Source organism: Ictidomys tridecemlineatus, unplaced genomic scaffold (assembly GCF_052094955.1).
Source record: "Ictidomys tridecemlineatus isolate mIctTri1 unplaced genomic scaffold, mIctTri1.hap1 Scaffold_36, whole genome shotgun sequence".
In the NCBI taxonomy this organism is placed as follows: Eukaryota; Metazoa; Chordata; class Mammalia; order Rodentia; family Sciuridae; genus Ictidomys; species Ictidomys tridecemlineatus.
The window spans coordinates 1,632,044-1,652,477 of NW_027522439.1; the positions used below are offsets into that span (position 1 = coordinate 1,632,044).

The window sequence follows — 20,434 nt, forward strand, 5'->3', positions numbered from 1 at the left end:
GTTGTAGCTTGATATTCCTCCCTTCTCAAAACACTTTCTTTTCAGAAAATGGAATCATTTAATTCTTTGCAAAGAAAAACAGAAATGAAAACATACTGATTCACATTACCATTCTTTAAATTATCTACTCAATTACTTAATGCATGATTAAATCATTAGCATAGAAATACTCTTCAAATGTAATACATCTGCATTATATCAATATTCAAAGTTAATCTGCCCCAAATTAAAACTTATCATCTCCCTATCCACAATTTGTTCCTCCTCTTTATCTCCTATCTCAGAGTTGGAACCATCATCATCTACTCTATTATCCATGCTAGCAACCTAGGAACAGTAAAATTTTCAGGAGGTAAAAAAGATAATAGACATTAAAAGTCACTGTATCTACTTCTAACATACATAAAACACACATCAAACACCAATACAAAGGGTTATTACAAGTTTAAGAGACCTAAAAATTTACCTTGATATACTCTATCTTTTACCTAGAAGAGAGAAAAAAGATTAAATTTGATATCAAACATCTGCTCAATAGAAACAGCATTCCTAAAACAACAATCAGAATCATAACCAAGTGAGAATTTAATAACATTCTGGTTCAGGATAATAATTTATAGGATTAAAAATAAGTAAAGGTTAACAAGCCTTTTAAATTTAATTGGTAGTGATATTTCATAAATAGCCTCTGACATAAAAACACTAAGATATGCACCTTATTTCACAGTAAATATGTGTGTGTGTATGTGTGTGTGTGTGTGTGTGTGTGTGTGTGTGTACTCAAAATCATTTACTTGACAATTCTAAATAACCAGGATAAAGTCTAGAAACAATGACTATTCAAAAGGAATCTGAGGAAACAATATTAAAGGCATAATCTTTGTACTAAGATATGCCACTTTCACTCACCAGAAAACATCTTAGAACTCCAATTTAAATTTGGCTATTGGCTGAATTTAGAATCTAAGAGACTACATCATCTTATTTCTGCAAACCACTAAATGTATAGCAAGAATTCTGAAAGGGAAGACTGCTAGAAGAAAATGCACAAGCAACAAGAGAAATGACAATTAACATATTCTGGAAAGGACAAAAACAATCATTTCCAAAAGACAGCAATAAACTACCTGATAATAAAACGTAAGCAGAAATTTTTTTAAAACATCACTAAATTTCTTTATAACTTAGCATATTACTTGTCCTTTCAAATGTTATAAATGGTGATGGGATACTCAGATGTGTCCATGGATCATCCATGGGATCTTCGTAATAGGAAATTGCATTCAGAAAACTCCAACACAGAAAGAAATGAACATTTCTTTAATGTCATACCCTTGCTAACCTTTTACTCAAAATGACAACAGAGGAAAATGGGAAGTAGCATAAAAGCAGTCATCTAAGGTAAGGACTAAAGTTCCAAAGTCAAATGCTGAAACTGAGGAGCAACAAGCTAGGAACCAGATCCCACATAACCTAGTGAAAAGAGAAACAGGTACCAGGGTTTTTGAAATGAAAGAAACAAGAGAGAGAAATATAAAATGTTGTCATGTTTTTCCCTTCTCTTTATCCTTCTATTTCCTTTTTCCTTTTAGCTGAGAAAAAGTTCAATGAGATTAGAAAATTCCTCACAGGAATCCAGGCAAATGATTCTTCTATTTAAGAAGGGAATACTTTCTAGGAGATTTTACACTCAATTGTACAAGGAGAGGAAACTTATCTTAACAATGATATGTCTGATATAATTAAGAAATCAGAAAAAGAACAATCAGATTTGAAAAGATTTGTATCCAATGCTTTTGACCTCTTTAACTGTTAGGCTTTTCATATGCAAAGTCCATTTACCTAAAATAATTTTCTTCCAATTATGTTAAATAACTATGAAACAGAATGACCTACAGTACAAACATAAGTATGTATAAGCACATATATATATATATATATACACACACACACACACACACACACACACTTATACATATATGTACACATATACACAGAGATAGACTAATTCTGCTCAGGAAAAAAAAAGACTTAATGAACAAAACATTTAATGGATTTTTGGACAACACATAATCTATACTTCCAAATAAAAAGGTATTTTCTGAACATATGATCAAATCATAAAATCTGGAAAAAATTTATATAAAAGACTGGAAAAATTATCTCATCTCCTTTTTCTCATTTTACTGTATTTCTTTGCAGCATTTCCCCCTGTTTATATGTGTTTATATTAACATACAGTTCATCAACATTTAAATCTTAGTTTCTGCTTTTTTTCCCCACTTCACATTTAATTGTGAGCATTTTCTGTACCTCAAATCTTTGAAATAAATACATCTGCCTACTATTCCATTAATTGAACATACAATAACCCCTAAATGAATTATGTTGTGCTAAGTCTTCAATATAATACACTGTTCCATTGAAAAACATTACCAAAATCTTCAAAGCATAGTTATTTCTTTAAGATAGATTACTAGACATATATGCTACATAAAAGGATATTTATCTAACCTATCCCATCTTTTATCCCACTTTTAAGACTTCTGATACATATGAAACTACTGGTCAGGATGGCTGTAAGAATTACCAGTTCTACCAACTGCACCCACACTAAATTATTTTATAAGGTTAGTTTGACTTAAACCACTAATCACTTTTAGCAACTGAAAAAGAAAATAAAAAGGGGGGGGCAGTGACTATATAAAATAATCCTTGTGCTTATGTGCTGAGGTATAAGTAAGTTAATTTACTCACAAAAAGAACAGTTCTCCAAAAGAAAATGACAAAGGATACAATCCCAAAGAAAACAGTGAAAACTACAGGCTTCCATGGTAGTCCATAAAAATCAGGCCCAGGTTGAGTATCATCAGGCAATGTAGTAAACAGCTGAAACAGACAAATTAGAAGAAATGGGAAACCTTAAATTTATAACAAAACAGTCACAAAGAATCATGGCAATTCTAAACCAACCTCCTCATCAGAAATCAACCTCCTCAATATTTTCCAATAGCTTCTTCAAGAGAGAGGATACTGGCAGTCTCACATTTTTTGTTGGCTTGCAGTGTTTTCAAGTATAATGAATCTAAATACTTTTTTAAAAAATATTTATTTATGTATCTTTAGTTTTAGGGTGGACACATTGTTTTGTTTTTATATGGTGCAGAGGATCCAACCCAGTGCCTCATGTATGCTAGGCAAGCGCTCTACCACTGAACCACAACCCCAGCCCGAATCTAAATACTTTAAATTGAGCATACATTTCCAGTTTGTAACAGGCCCTATATCATCACATTGTCTAACACCTGGCTAGAATCCCTCTGGATCATTCTTTTCTCTTAGATAACCTGGTTTTTATAATTTAAAAAATTCATTTAAGACAAAAACTTAAATATATGAAAGAACTAATTAATTTTATGGCAACAAATAAAAACAATGATGATATAAGATTTTAAATCTTACTTCCATTCCACTCTTATATAAACAGATAAGTGACATGTAATTTCAGACAACTCTTGAAAACTGGCTTAAACTTCTCTGAATTTAACATCCTTCTATAAAATTCAAAGCCTAATTTTAAATGGTTGCTCAAAGGCAGTGCAGTAAACACCTGCCTACTCTTCCCTGTTTTCACCGCCCTCTACAGGTAATAGGAGATAACTGTCATTTGGGCCCAATTCCCCAGCAGTCTCTGTAGGGAAAACACCTGTAGTAACCTTAGCTGTTTGGATTGTTGGCTGCATTTCGGAACATACCATGAGGTTGTCACCTCTATTCCGTCAAAAAAAAAAAAAAAGTGCAAGTGGGGAAAGCTCAAGTACACTCTCACCGGCCTCGCTTAACAATACACTCAAGTCCTGCCTGCCTTGGGCCCGACACACTCCATTTCTCCGTCGCCACTACAGTCAGTGCACCCACTCCACCAGGACTCAGCCACCCGCCTGCCAGAGCTGGGGTCCCTCCCTGGGAATGGGACCGTCACCTCCAGTAGCTTGGCAATGAGGGCTGCGTAGAGCACCGACAGGGGTCCCAGGAGCTCCGGGTCCCCCGGGAAAGCAGTGACAGAAGGCACAGTGGCAGGTACTGAGTCCATGGTGTAGGGACAGCTGAGCGGAAGCAACGCTTCCATGCAGAACAGCACAGGACCCTCTTTCACCGTTTCCTACTTCGGTAGGACCCAGCGCAGGGGGCGGGTACTGGGAGTGAACTTTGCCTTCCTCCACCGCAGGCGCTTTCCGCCCAACGCAAGTAAAACGCGTCATCAGAGGAAGCCCCTGGGCCGACAGCAGTGAGAGGACAGAGGATGCAGAGGGGCGGGCAGGGAGCAGAAAGAACCAACTGCGGAGCCCAGCGGGGGACAGCGCAAGGAGAGCCCAGCAGAAGAGTCCAAATGAAAGGACTCCAGAAGGAAAGAGGCTCACCTGTCCCCGGAACTGGGAGAGGACCAGCGATTTAGAAGGCCCTGGAGGAAGCCAGGGAACTAGCAAAAGGGGATTATAGGCAGAGACTAGGAAAAAGGAGAAAGTCAGGCCTCCCAGCTCCTCCCAGAGCAAAACCCTTTTGTCAACGTGTTGAGACACCAGGTACCTACCTGCCCCAAAAGTGCAGACAGAAGAGGAGAAGCTTCTCCTGCTCCCTTATAAAGGACTACTGCTTGGACTCGGCTTTCCTTCCCTGCTCAATCCAGTCCTGTTACTTTCTCCAATTGTGGATGACACTCTTTTTAAAAAGCCTTACCCTAAGGAATCATGTCATTATCACCCCACTCCGGTGGCTTCATTTCTGGATGCCACATTTTAAGGTTGCATGACTTGTGGAAAAGAACAGAATCATGAATAGCCCCCGAAAAGCACGTGCTAAAAATTGAAGAAACTGGGGACGTTTAACTTGGGGAGGGAATGAACATATGTGGATCTTTAAAAATCTGTCATCAAGTTGATTATAGTCAATTCAAAAGAACAAGAATAAGCAGGAAAGCACTGAAAAAGAAGAGCAATGAAGGGTACAGGGAGGGCAGACTATATAATTAATTCATGTACCCTCGTCCAAGCCCAAGAATACATAGAGATTGTGGGACAGAATAGAGAATTCAGAAACAGAACCAACTGGACACTTGGGGTACAATAAAAGTTAGTTTGGGGAAAATAGACTTTCTAATAAGTAGCGTTACCACATGGAAAATTATAAAATTGGATTTTTCTCTACTTATTCAAAAGATAAACTACAAATGGATAAGAAACATGAATGTAAAAATAGAAAATAAACAAGTACTAGAAAATATTGGGTGAAATTTTCTATGTATTATGAGTGGGCAAAACCTGCCTCATTGAAAAAATCTTTCCTGGCTGTATCTAAACCTGCTACACACACACACACACACACACACACACACACACACACACACACACACACACAGTTTGACAATGACAACCTGAGAAAAAATATTTGCAACCTATTATTGTCCAAAGAATCATGTTCCTGAAATATAAAGAACATTATAAATAAAATGGCCAGCAAACCTATACAAAAATGGGCTGAAGAAATAAACAGATCTCAGGAAAAGAAATGCAAATAGCTATAACATATGGAAACATGCTCTGCTTAGCTCATAATGAACAAAATACAAATTAAACCACACCAAGATACCATTTCTCACTTGCATTGGCAAGATCCAAATGTTTGACCACATACTCAGTAGGTGAGAGAATGTGGGGGAATACAAATTCTCAGATAAGTATACAAAATGATACAACCCTTATGAATGAGATTTGGCAACATCTCCCAAAACTGCTTATATATTTACCTATTAACTCAACAATCGCACTTTTTTTTTTTAACTTTTTCAGTGCTGGGGAAGGGTATCTAGGGCAAGTGCTCTACTGCTGAGCTATAGTCCCCCAGCCCTAACTTCTAAAGATACTGGGAATACAACAACAAATGTTTAAAACTTGTATTTACAAAACTATGTTATTCAAGCATTAATTATAATAATACAAGATGGTCACAAAAGGCTGAAACAACCGTCATCAATGAAAGTTGTTGAATAAACCAAAGAAGAAAGAAAATAATTTTAAATACGGCTAAGAGCTGGTTTCCAGAATATATATTTTTAAAATGAAGTAGAGAAAAATATTTGTAGAATACTAATTGTATCTTAGAAAGTGAAAAAAGATGAGTATATTATTTCTTATAGCTTTGAGGTAAAATTGACATGCAATAAATTACATGTATTTAAAGTGTGCAATTTGATAAATTTTAACATGAAATTATGAAATCACCATTATAATCAAGATAATATACACATCCTTTACTTCCAAAAATATTCTCATTCTCTAGGTAATTCTGCCCTTTGTCACCCTTCCTTCTTGCCCCCCACTTTCCCATTCCTCCAGCAAAATGTCTATCTTAATAGATTGCTTTGTATTCCTCAAGTTTTATGTGTATGGGATAATGTATTTTCTATGGCTTCTCTTATTCAGCATAATTTGAGATTCATCTACATCAGTTTATCTATCATCTATTTTTATTGCTGAGTAGCATTTCATTATATGTACATACCACAATTTGTCTATCATCTATTGATAGACATTTGGATTTTTTTCCAGTTTGGGGCTTTTACAAATATAAAATTCCTCCTATTGCTATATAACTTATCTTTTCTTTGGAAAAGAATGGTTGGATATGACTGGTATATGTTTACCTTTTTAAGAAGGTGATTCTACCACTTTATATCCCCACCAGCTGTGTACCCATCCAGTTCCTCCATCTCCAACCACTCAGCACAATTGTCTTTAATATTAGATATTTAATAAGTGTGTAGTGGTAACTCTTATGCTTCAAAATTGCATTTCCCTGATAATTATGTCAAGCATTTTTAATGTCTTTATTTACTATCTGTTTATCTTCTTTGATGAAGTGTTATTTTACAGGACTATATTTTTTCTAATGAGTTCTAAGAGTTCTTCATATATTCTTGATGCAAGTCTTGATAAATGCTTTACAGTAATTTCCTCCCAGCTTGTGTTTTGTCTATTTCATTCACTTCAAAGTGTATTTTGAATTACAGAGGTTTTAGTTTGATGAATCCCACATTGTCAAATCCTTTTTAATGCTTTTGTTGTCAAATTTAAGAAATCTTTGCCAAACCTAAGTTCAACAAAAATTTTTCTCTTATTTTTTTCCTAGAGGTTTTGTAGTTTTGAGTTTAATATTTAAGTCTGTGAGTTAATTCAGGTGTCTAATGCAAGGCATGGATCAATATTTTGCATATAAATATGCAGTAATTTCAGTACCATTTGCTGAAAAACTTCCCATTCTCTACTTGTCTTTCCATCTTTGTCAATGACTGTTGCCATATATATTGTGTATCTATCTCTGAATTCTTGGCTCTGTTCCAATGTTTTGTCTGCAATCCTGATTACTGTAGCTTTAGAATATTTTTTTTCTTTTTTTCCTCTTCGTATGGTACTAGGGATTGAACACAGGACCTTGCATATGCTAGGCAAGTGCTCTACCACTGAGCTACATCCCCAGGCCTAGATTAAGTCTTGAAGCCACGTATTCTAGGTCTGTTGCAATCAGCTTGTCATTTTCTACAAAACTCTGCAGGAATTTTGATTGGAATAATGTTGACTCTGGTGATTAAACTGGGATGAATGGACACCTTAGTCTTCTGACTCATAAATTAGGTATATCTCTCCATTTAGGTTCTCTTTAATTTTTATCAGCAATATTTTATAGTTTTTAATATATACATTTTAGTTTTTGCCACATTTATGTTTAAATACTTCATATTTTTATTCTATTGTACATGGAAATCTTTAAAATTTCAATTTCTAATTATTCATTGTTAATATATAGAAAATATAATTGCTTTTAGATGTAAATTTTATCTGTCAACCTTACAATAGCTTTTTTCTAGATCATACCAGATTGTATCTATATATATTCATGTTATCTGAAAATAAAGAGAATTTTATTTCTTTCTTTCCAATCTGAGTGCATTTTATTTCTTTTTCTTGCCTTAGTATACTAGCTATTTCCTTACTGCACCCCAGTACAATGCTAAATAGATGTAATGAGAGTGGACATCTCTGTTTGGTTTCTGATCTTGGGGAAAAGTATTCAATTATCAACCATTAAGTTTGAGGTTAGCTGCATTTTTTCAGAGGATATTTTAAGCTCCCTTCTATTCTTAGTTTGTTATTTGTTTTTCTACATCAATAATAAATTCTGAGGGGCTGGGGTTGATACTCAGTGGTAGAGCACTTGCCTAGCATGTGTGAGGCAATGGGTTCGATTCTCAGCACCGCATATAAATAAGTGAATATAATAAAAGTCAATCAAAATCTAAAAAAAATTTTTAAATAATAATCAGGGCTGATTTTTTTTACATGTCGATGGGATTTATTGTCACCTACTTGTACATGCACACAAAATAACAATATAATTTGGCCAATATTACTCCCCAACATTTACCCCCTCTGCTATATTTTTTAAATGCTTGTTTTGTATCTCTTGAGCTAAACAAGAGTATGGGATATGTGTATGGAATAATGTATTTTCTATGGCTTCTCTTATTCAGCTTTTAGGTACATCAATGTGGTAAATTTCATTGATTTTCAAATGTTAAATAAATTTTGGATTCTTGACATAAATCCCCATCATCAGTCTAGTTTTTGTCTATGATGTATTTTCCTTTTACATATTGTTGTATTCGACTTAAATTTTTGTTTAGAATTTCTGTACAGATTCATTGGAGATCTCTTGAGAGGTATGTGATTTTCTTTTCTTGTTATATCTTTGTCTTGGTTTGGTGTAGTGATAACACTGGCTTCATAGGAGAAATATTTCCTTGCTTTAATATTCTACAAGGGTTTAGTATTACTAATACTATTAGGAATTAGTATCATTTCTTCCTTACAGGAATTGGATCACCAATAAAGCTATCTGGGTCTTATATTTTTTTCTTTGTAGAAAGGTTTTTACCTATACCTTCAATTTCTTTAATAGTCAACAAGGTTTATGAAGTTGTCTGTTTTTCTTGAGTGAACTTTTGCAATTTGTGGCTTAAATAGAATTTCTTCATTTCATCTAAATTGTCAAGTTAATTAACATAAACTGTTCATAATATCCCCATTATCAGTCTAGTATCTGTGAAATCTGTAGTTATATCCCTTCTCTGATTGCGGATATTGGTAATCTGTGTCTCCTCTTTTATTTCCCTCACTAGATGTTGATCAATTTTATTCATCTTAAAGAACTAGCTTTGGGTTTCATTGATTTTCTCTTATTTTCCTTTTTTAAAATTTTACTGACTTATAGTCTTTATTATATCTTTTTTTCTTGCTTACTTGGAGATTAACTTATTTTTCCTTTTCTAGTTTCTCATAGTAGGAACTAAAGTCAATGACTGGAGACTTCTTTTTTAATAAAGCTATCTTGGGCCTGGTAGTGCTATAAATTTTCCAATAACGCTTTAGTGACATTGCACAAATGGATATGTTGTTTTCAGTTTTATTGAACTCAAAATATGAATTTCTTCTTTGATTTATTTGACTCAAAAATTATTTAGCAGTGGGGGCTAAGGTTGTAGCTCAGTGGTAAAGTGCTTGCCTCACATGTGTGAGGCACTGGGTTCGATCCCCAGCACCACATAAAAATAAATGTACTGTGTTGTTCATTTATACATACATATATATATATATATATATATATATATATATATATATATATATATATATATATATATATTTAGCAGTCTGGCACTAAAGTTTTCAAATATTTGAGAAATTTCCAGATTTTTCCATTATTGATTTCTCATTTTATTGTGTTCAGAGAACAAGCTTTGCCTGACTTTGAATACTTTTATATTTACTGATAATTTTTTTAAGATCCAGAATACAGTTTATCTTGGTAAATGTTCCATGTGCACTAAGCTCCTTGGGAGTTTTCTATAAACGTCAATTAATTTCAAATGGATGGATTGATTATGTCATTCACACTTTCTACAATCTTACTTTTATTTTTCATTTTCTGCCAATTGCTGAGGAGAGGATATTGAAATCTCTAAATGTAATCTATAGGATTCATCATTTTCCTCATAATTCTATCAATTTTTATACTTCATGTATTTTGAAGGTCTAATATTAAAAGTACAAGCATTTAAGTTTATTATATAATCTTGACTGATTCCTTTATCATTAGGAAATAACTTTCTTGAGTCCCGATGATATATTTTGCCCCACAACCTCTTTTGGTTTAATGTAGCTACTCCAGATTTTCTTTCACTAGTGTTTAACATGAGATACCTTTTTCAATCATTCTAATTTTGACTTCTTTCTGTCTATTTACAGTGTTACTCCCTTAGACATCTATTTGGGTCTTGCTTCTTTAGGCAATATGACAATCTCTGTTTTTAACTGATGTATTTAGATACTTTCCACTTAATAGGATTACTGCTGTGCATAGGTGTAAGCTTAATATAATCTTCTATTTGTTCCTTCTGTTCTTTGTTCTTTTTCTTTTCTTTCTGTCTTCTTTCGCAGAAATACCACTATCGGTATTTTTAGTGATTCCTCTATTGGCTTATTAAGCTATAACTCTGTTTTCTAATCTTAGTGCTTCAGGGTTTAGAATGTACATCTTTAATTTGTCACAATATACCTTCAGATGATACTGTATTACTTCACATATTCAATAAGAACGTTACAATAATTACTACCCTTCTGAGATTTATACTGTTGTCATGTATTTTACTTTACATGTTTTCTAAATCCCATACTACACTGATGTTTGTCTTTAAACAGACAATGACTTTTTAAAATGTTCAAATAAGAAAAATTATTTTAAATATTTATGCACACAGTCACCATTTTCAGTGTTCTTTACTCCTTTATTCCATTATTTCCATCTGCTGTCTTGGTGCAAGTGTAGGGTGAATTCTTTCAGCTTGTATGTCAGTACAAGTCTTCATTTTAGAAAGATATTTCACTGGGCATGATATTATCGGCCAACATTATTACTCTTCAAATATATTAAAGGTATCACTCCACTATATTCTCTTATGCCTAATTTCTGACAAGAAATCTGATGTCATCCTTAGTTCTTCTCTACATAAATGTTTTCTCTAACTGCTAAGATTGCTCTTTATCACTGGTTTTGAGCAATTTATTTATGATATAATATACCTTGATATAGCTTTATTCATGCTTTTTGTACTCTAGTTCCTTTTAATATCTTGGATCTGCTGATGTACAGTTTTCACAAATTTTTGAAAATTTTTGGCCATCATTTCTTAAAATATTTTTCTGAATACCTCTCAACGCTCAACTTGAAACTGTCCCACAGCTCACTGATGCTCTGGTTCACTTTTCTTTAACAGAAGAAATTTTCCCTGTGTTTCATTTGGGGTACTTCTCCTGTTATGTCCTCAAGTTCACTAACAATTTCATCACAAATGCTTATTCTGACATTAATCCCATCCACTGTGTTTATCATATATTTTCAACTCTAGAAGTCTGATTTTCTTAAAATGTATCTTCTATATCTCTTTTTACCTTTTTAACACACGAAATATAGTAGTAATAACTTTTTAAAAAATGCCATTACCTCATTCTAACATCTCCGGCAGTTCTCGGTTGGCTTTGATTGGATGATTCTTCTCCTCATCATTGTGGATTGTATTTTTCTTGCTTCTTTGCATGCCTGGTAAGCTTTGATTCGATGCCATACATTACGAATTACTATTCTTAATATTTTGTATACAATTAAATTACTGGAAACAATTTGATTCTCTTGGGTCTGAATATTTGCTAGGTATTACATAAATTGTAATAGTCAGTCCGAGGTAACGCCCTTCTGATTATTCTACCCAACTTCCTTAGATAGTTTTTTCCAGGTGCTATTCTGGTCCCTGTGTTAGGACCTGTTCCTTCTAATCACTTAAGATTGTTTCTCTGACTTGCTAAGCAGTTTCATCACACTTATGTGCAGATCAATACCCTGCTGAACACTCAGAGAGCCTTTCACAGATTTCCAGAATTGTCTCTCAATGTAGCAACCTTCTTTTGGTACTCCACCCTGTGAATTCTAGTCACTTCGGTTTTCCTGGAATCTCAGCACCATCTCTCAATTCATGGTATCCTCTGGTTCTGCCTGACTTCCCCTTCTTTGTCATGGCTTGGGAATCTCTTAACATAGTAAAAGCTGGGACAACTAAAGAGCTCACAGCATTTGTTCCTTATGTTTCCAGAATCATTCTTTGTTGCTTGATCTTCAATGTTGCTGGATCTTCAAATTTTATCTGTTTGTGGGGTTTTTTTTTCATATTTATTTTAGTTGTTTCAGTTGGGAAGGTGAAGCCAGTACCTATATAAAGCTATCATAGCTAGATGTAAAAATCATTTGCTTTTCTTTTTCTTTTTATGGTGCTGGGGATTGAACACATGGCCTCATGTATGGTAGGCAAGTGCTCTACCACTGAGCTACATATCCCTTTTCTCATTTGCTTATTTTTTTAATAACAGAATACATAATGAAATAAATTTTAAAAGTTAACTATAAAAGAGAGTAACATCAGGGTAGACAGAACTGGGACAAAAGCTAGAATTCTTTCAAAATCAGGCAGGAGAATCACAAGTTCAAAGCTAGCCTCAGCAACTTAGCAAGTCCCTACGCAATTTAGTGAGAACTATCTCTAAATAAAAAATAAAGAGGCTAGGTATGTGGCTCAGTGGATAGGAGCCCTGGGTTCAATCACCAGTACTAGAAAACAGAAACAACTTATTTTTACAAATTAACTTTGGCTCTTCTAAATATTTAAATAATTGTAAAATAAACAAAAAAATCTTTATAAAGTAATACCTAAATATTGAAAGCAAAAATGAAACAACCTGTGACATCAAGTTGGTGACAAACCACAGAAATGAATTAGTTCAAACATACCTTAGTGGGATATAGCTTAAAGACAAGAGAATTTCATTTCAGGAATACATTCCTGAAAGTATTTTAAATAACATAAATATAGTCTTGTGTTGCTTAATGATAGGAATAAATTCTGAGAAACACATCTTAGGCAATTTCAGCATGTAAACATTATTGAGCATACTTATACAAACCTAGAAAATATAGCCATTTCCACACGTAGGTATTCATATATGGTATATCATCACTTTGGGGATAAAAACCTATAAGATATTATTATACTGAATTCTGTAGACAATTGTAACGTTGTAAATGTTTATATATCTAAACATATCAAAACACAAAAAATATATTAAAAATACTAGGTGACAAGAATTTTTTAGCTCCATTATTATGCACTAATGACCAAAATGTCATTAAGTGGCACAAGACTGTAAACAATTATACTGATGTCATTGAAAACTGGAACTCCAACATCAGAGAAAGAAAACACAAATCTAAGATAGATGAAGTGAAGTAAAATCTCTCCTGAATTTTCATGGGAATTATCTAAATGACATGATGAAAAATCCCCACATATTTCTGAGCTTTGTTCACTAAAAAGGCCTACAAATGACAGTCAATTTGAGCAATAAGCAATCCTAGTACTTGGAATGTAGCCTCTAAATATCATTTCCTATTGAAAGGAACCAAAGTTCTTTTAGAGAAATAGTTCCTTCAAGGTCTGGACAGGGAATGTTTAAGATGAACTTGGAATATCTCATAGTTCAAAAGCAAGGGAAATAGGTAACAATGACCACTAGGTGGTGGCAAAGGGTCCCAGGAGCCAAGATAAAGAGGCTTCTACAAGGCAAAAGGGGGAGAAATTGAGCATCAGGTAAGAACAATTACTATTCCTAACTGGATTAAACACACCAAATATTTTTAAATGCATGACATCATATTAACTCTTAAATAAAAGTTAAAAAGATTTCAAAAGCCCCTTTGGGTATCATTTGATAATGCTAGAATACCACCTTACTATTCTGAAAAGTAATGAAGAAAAGGAATCAAATGTTTATCTCCTGCCTTAACTATACAAACCAAATATCTGTGTAAAGAATAATCAATCATAGCCAGGCGCCGTGGCACACACTTGTAATCCCAGTAGTTCGGGAGGCTGAGGAGGGAAGATAGCAAGTTCAAAGTCAGCCTCAGCAAAAGCGAATTGCTAAGCAACTCAGTGAGACCCTGTATATAAATAAAATACAAAATAAGGCTGGGGATATGGCTCACTAGCCAAGTGCCCCTGAGTTTAATCCCCAGTACAAAAAAAAAAAGAAAGAAAGAATAATCAATCATAAATTTTTATTTGTATAGGCATCCCAGCCTTTAAATGAAGAAAGAAAAATCCCAGCAACTCAGACCATTGCTATTTTGCAACCTGTAATATATTAGCAAATCTCACCAAAGTCACTGTTGACTAGTAGTCAACATCAAAGGAGAGGACATGCAGATGTCAATGCAATATTTTATTAAGTTTTCATAAGAAACAGAATTGAACCTAAACCTGACTACCAATTTCCAAGAAATATAAAGCAACAGAGAAAGGCTGAGGTTGTTAGCTCAGCACTTGCCTAGAATGCATGGAGCCCGAGGTTCAATCCCCAACACCACCAAACAAACAAACAAAAAAAAGGCAATAGAGAAACAGGTTAAATTGTTGTACCACGGGGATGTCATTTATTCACCAAAACTACAATATATCCTAGAAGTCCCACAAACATATTTTTTTCAATTATCGCAAAAAGTTACAAAAAAAGGATAAATCAATAGAGAGTAACTTATATGAGACTTGTTCTCCCACTGAAAGCAACCAGAAAGTTGGAATATATATATATATTTTGGTACCAGGGATTAAACTCAGAAGCACTTGATCACTGAGCCACATCCCCAGTCTCAGCCCCATTTTGTATTTTATTTAGAGACAGGGTTTCACTGAATTACTTAGCACCTCACTTTTGGCTTTGAACTCATGATCCTCCTGTCTCAGCCTCCTGAGCCACTAGGATTAAGGCATGTGCCACCATGCCCAGTCAAAATATATTTTTAAAGAGCTATTTTTCAGATAGAAAGCCACAAGGGACATGCAACTGTCACCCCTAAGATCAGGAGAACAAATAGATGAGCATTTCACCTGGAGGCACCCTCTAGACCTCAGTTTGGGAAGGGGAACCCAAATAGGGCATAACAGTCTCACTGAGGAGAGAGAGACCAGAGTTCCAGGAGTTTAAGCAGCCAAAAATATGTAGAGAAAACTACCAGAAAGATGGGAGCCACAAAGAAAGAGAGTTCCAGAAATCTGCATGGAGGTGGTCTTCAGTTTGGGGCTACATTCTAAGCAGTACCTGCGAGGGCCAAGAACAACTATAAGCTAACCAATCCCACAGTTGGCACTGAGCTGGGAGAAGTCTGGATTCCAGCTAGCCAGAGAGAGTTGACATACAAAAACAGTATGGTCAACAAGCTCATGAAGAAGTATTTGATCCAGGCATCATGGCACATGTCTGTAATTTCAGCAACTCAGAAGGTTGAGGCAGGAGGATCCCAAGTTTGAGGCTGGCAACTTATCAAGGGCCTAAGCAAGTTAGTGAGACCCTATCTCAAAAGAAAAAAAAAAGTTCACTCAATATCATTAATTATCAGGAAATAAACTCACAAAGACATACCCACTAGAATGGCCCAAGTGCTAGTGAAGATGAAGTCAAGTGGAAGTCTCCTAAATTGCTGGTGGAAGTATAAAATGATTGTGGTCATTTTTTAGCATGGCTTGACAGTATCACATAAGATAAAAACATACATTAAATGTAAGAGGCAATTGCACTCCTAGATATGAGTCCATTTATAGTGGCATATATATGAAATAGTACTGTAGGAAAAATGAATCTATAGTTTAAAAAAAAAGTTATCAGTGGTTGCCTGGAACAGGTGGTGAAGGAACTCACTGGGAAGGATCCCAAGGAAACCCCTTTTCTAGTGAAAAAACTGTTCTATATCTTGATTATGGTAGTTTTTACATGGGTATCTACATTTGTTAAAACTCAGAGTGTGCTTGCTTTGGCAGCACATATACTAAAATTGGAACAATACAAAAAAAATTAGCATGGTCCCTGAGCAAGGATGACACCCACATTTGTGAAGCATTCCATAGTTTTGTGGAACCAACCCTTCAACAGATGAATGGATAAAGAAACTGTAGTACATATATGAAATGGAATATTACTTATAGCCTTAAAAGAGAAAAAAATTATGGCATCTGCGGGTGAATGGGAATATCAGGTTAAGGGAAGTAAGCCAATCCCAAAAACCAAAAGCTGTATGTTCTCTCTGAAAGTGGATGCTGACCCATAATGGGGGTAAGGTGGGTGGTAAGAGGCATGGAAAGAATGGAGAAACTTTGACTGGGCAAAGGGGAGGTAGGACAGGTGAGGGGGCATAGGGATAGGAAAGATGGTGGAATGAGATGAACCTTATTACCCGAGGTACATGTAGGAATACAAATGTGTTGTGTACAACTAGGAAAAGTTTTGTTCCATTTATATACAATGAATCGAAATGCATTCTGCTATCATGCATAACCAATTAGAACAAATTAAAAAAAACTCACTGATATTGGCTATCAAGGAATTACTGTTAAGTTGGGTGATGGCCCGTGGGTTCATTATACTATTCTCTGTGCTTTTCTTTAAAGCTTTTCTAATTAAATTTATTTTTTAACTAGTACATAGAAACAAACATTATAATTATTGAAGTAGGTAACATGACATTTTGATGCATGATTACACTATGTAACATTTAAATCAGTTAAATATATCTACCTCCTCAAACATCATTTCTCTATGGTAAAACTTTCACAACCTTTTCTTCTAGTATTCTAAAATGTACAGTATGTTATGGTTACCTATAGTCCCCTACTATTCTCTCTGCTCTTATTTGAAAGTTTCCATGATAAAAATACTAAAAATAATTTTTAAATTAAGATATAACTTCAAATATTTAAAGGATTTCTATGTAGAAAAGAATTCAGTTTTATAGAGGAAATTATGTGGAGGAAAATTTGGAGTCAATACAAGGATGAAGTAGACAACAGAAGAACATATAGCCTTGTAAGAGAGTGACTCATGCTAGGAAATACTGGTGTACAGGCCTCATAACTACTCGTCAGGGCCACAGTAAAGAAAATAACAGCAATGAGTGAGAAACTAGACTAACAGCCTTCCAAGGTTTCTTCTAACACTAAGATTCTACTAAGATTCCATTGATCAATGAACCTGATTGGTGCACATCTCCCAAACACATCAGAGCCTATTACTCTCCAGTCCTATCAGATATCATACTACTTGTTTAAGATTTTACATTGATTTGTTCATAATTTTTGCATATATTTGTTAAGTCCTTTTCTTAAGGCTTTCAAAAATCACAATCATGCCTTACACCTGTTAGACTCTTTTAGTCCTCACACAATGTCCTGTACATACTGGGCCATCAAAATGCCTTTTTGAAATCTCCTTTCAAATCAGTCTTTTAACATTGTGCCTCTTCTTTGCCACTCACGTCTATGTCTTACCTATCACCGTACAATCACTGACACACCTGCACCACATTCGTGTCCCCCGACCTAGACCTAGAGGAGGGCTCTGTGCATACCTAAAAATATGAATAAAGAAATCCTTTCCATATCGTGAGGCTGTTAACTTTCCAAGTGATGCTGATTCATTCTGATAATCAAATTATGACTGTGGAAGACTGCTTTAATCACTGGAAATATCATTATTCTAACTGCCTGGCTTGTACCTTACCCAGGTGGCTGCCACCATCATGAACAAACATGGAGCCAACTGAAGAATGATTTGTTTCTCCCCACCACATCTTTTCCACCCTGGTGGTCTTTTCTCCCCAGGTATTCATTGATTTATACCACCTTCTGACTGCCTACATGAGAATTAGGGGGTGCGTAGGGGTAAAACCCTTCAAAATGCCAGACACCTCACCAGACATTTTACCTTGTCAAATCATTTAATTCTTATGATTGGAGTAACCATTATCTACATTTTTCAGATGAGGAAAACTTTTTTCAAAAGTTTAGTTATTTGCCCAAACTTCTAAATGATAACCTTGGGATTTGAAACCACATCTACCTGGCTTCAAAATCTATACATTTTACAAGGAAAACAACAACATCATCTTTCTTACACAAGCCTTGAAATAACACAATCTACAGGAAACAACTTCAGTTGGGGAGGATTACTGTCACAAAGGCCCTAGGACCTCCAACCTCTAAAAGCTTTCTCATTCCTATAATTAAATTCTAAAAGTCCAATATCAACAAATACCAATGGGGGGGGAGGTAAGTCCTAAAATGCTTAGATAAGCTTCTAGACAGATTAAATGTCTTGTTTGAATCATGATTTTCTTTAGAAAGATCAGCCTTAAGTGACTCTTTCTAAGAAACAGATCTAACCTAATTCCTTTTCATTCTTAAAACTTTCTAAGGATCCCCACTATTAATGGTCTAATGCTACTTTGGCTCATGACTTCAGTTAAGATTTGCTGGCCTCTCCAACAGGCCCATCCCCCTCCAACTTCACACTTTACAACACCAACTATTCACATTCTCCTGCCCTCCCCAAATATCCTTTCTTCATGTTTCCATTTCTCTGAACACATTTCTTCTGACTGCCAGCTTCCCCCACCACCCCAGCCTGTCTAATCAACAACAAACCACATGTCAGACTCCTGTTTGCCCTTTGCCTGTGCTTCAAACACATCTCAACCACTTTCTGACCTTACTGATCACCCTTCCAACCATAATAAATGCATTTATGGACAATAATGTTCTACCATCGAATAAATACCTCTCTTTCTGCCATTATCTTACTGTGTTTCAAGTGAATGCTGTTATCTCCCTGCCAGAATGAAAGGTTCTGAGGGGAAGAACCAAGTTTTTATAGGTGTGCAAATGTCCAGCCTTGGTAGACAGCAAATCTTCCTCATGTGCTAAACCAAGTAGCCATTAAAGCCACACCCCTATGGCTTTTGTTTCAGGAGCTATCTACTCAAAGGATCAGGAGTAATTTTCATAAAGACATTTTAAGTTCTTCACTTCATCACCAGAAGCCACTTAAAAACTAATAAATAATCAACATTCTAATTGAAGAAACTATGTCAAACTTACCATCTTAGACAAATAAAGCAAGAATGAATGTAACAAGAAAAGTATGGTGGTGGCATCTTCTGGCTCTTCCACCTTTATCTCTAGTTGGTTTTCTGTATCAGCAGCATCAACAGGAGTACCTTCTGTTATAAGTAGCTCTAAAATTGAAAGGGGAAATGGCTATTTTATTTTATGCTATAGAATAAGAATTGTCTCTCTTCAGTTTCAATATTCATCGAGTGTTTCACTAAATATATGAGTCACAGTGCCTGGAATATTTGGCTCTCCTAAAGACAATTAACACAGAGAAGAAAACCTCACAATCCTAATTAGAGCTATTAGACCCTTCAATTATAAAATGAACAATCTCCAGTCTACTCCCCACTACTTCTATGGCCATACAACTGCTACCAGAACAATATTTACTCAAGGGAAAATTTAAAACCAGAGATATATAGACCAGGGTCACATTCAACAAACATGGATTTAGTGCTGGTGAAACCTTGTGTTTAAAATTTTAGGAAAGCTGAAAGAGAGGGAGTCTTGGTTTGCAGATTTGCAGGTGGAATGAGCCAAGGCTTAACACAGTATCTGGCACCTGGCAGAGATACTCAACAATTATTTATTGAATGGACAGATGACAGCTATTTAAAAAGAACACAGTAATATCAAGAGAGACTAAAGGGAATTGGATACAGACCTGCATTGAGGCTCTGTGAATGAGGTAGAATTCCAGTAAGAACTGAGAGCTTGTAGGGGTGGAATTTCAGTATGAGTTACAGCCTGGGGTACGTTTGATTAAACAGCAGGAGTCCAACATGCAGTTATTAAGAAGTTGGACCAGTTGCTTCTAAGGTCTTTCTCAACCCTGAGATTCCCATTCACTACTATTTTTTTAAGCTTTTGCCTAATTTTTTTTATTTTAGTTTTTGATGGACCTTTATTTTATTTATTTGTATGCAGTGCTGAGAATCAAACCCAGTGCCTCACATGTTAGACAAGCGCTCTACCACTGAGCTACAACCCCAGGCCCTCCATTCACTATTGGTCTATGAATTTGACTGCTGGTGAAGTCTGCACCATTGGCTCAGCATCTCAGCAACCTGAGCGGGCTGGCTGAGGCGCCAGCAGAGCCGGAGGGGACACACGCAGGGTCCTGAGGCTCTGTCACTCCTGCGCCCCACCCATCATCCTACGACCCCCTAGCCCAGCCCACGGGGCAGGGGACCGGGGGATCAGAGCCCCATGCGGCCCCAAAGAGCCACCACGGAGACCCTGGGCTGCCCGCCCACCTGTGGACTCACTGCTGCATTCGTC

General features: G+C 35.5%; 1 protein-coding gene and 1 non-coding gene across 6 annotated transcripts in view; one reads left to right on the forward strand and one right to left on the reverse strand.

Annotated features, from left to right (window-relative positions):
* Positions 1-20,434, reverse strand: part of LOC144373332 (transport and Golgi organization protein 1 homolog) — a 44,578-nt gene that overhangs the window by 16,411 nt on the left and 7,733 nt on the right. For 2 of the 5 annotated variants that reach the window (XM_078036420.1, XM_078036424.1), the window contains exons 1-3: positions 3,983-4,273; positions 2,758-2,889; positions 467-488 (exon numbers count right to left, since the gene is read on the reverse strand). In XM_078036420.1, coding sequence (XP_077892546.1) covers positions 467-488; positions 2,758-2,889; positions 3,983-4,129 — 301 coding nt within the window. In that variant the 5' untranslated portion in view covers positions 4,130-4,273. Of the gene's footprint in view, positions 1-466; positions 489-2,757; positions 2,890-3,982; positions 4,275-19,138; positions 19,276-20,434 lie in introns of those variants that run through there. The other 3 variants (XM_078036421.1, XM_078036423.1, XM_078036422.1) reach the window with 3 other exon arrangements.
* Positions 16,012-16,118, forward strand: LOC144373355 (U6 spliceosomal RNA). Its single transcript, XR_013433068.1, has one exon. It is a non-coding gene; the product is annotated as a U6 spliceosomal RNA (small nuclear RNA).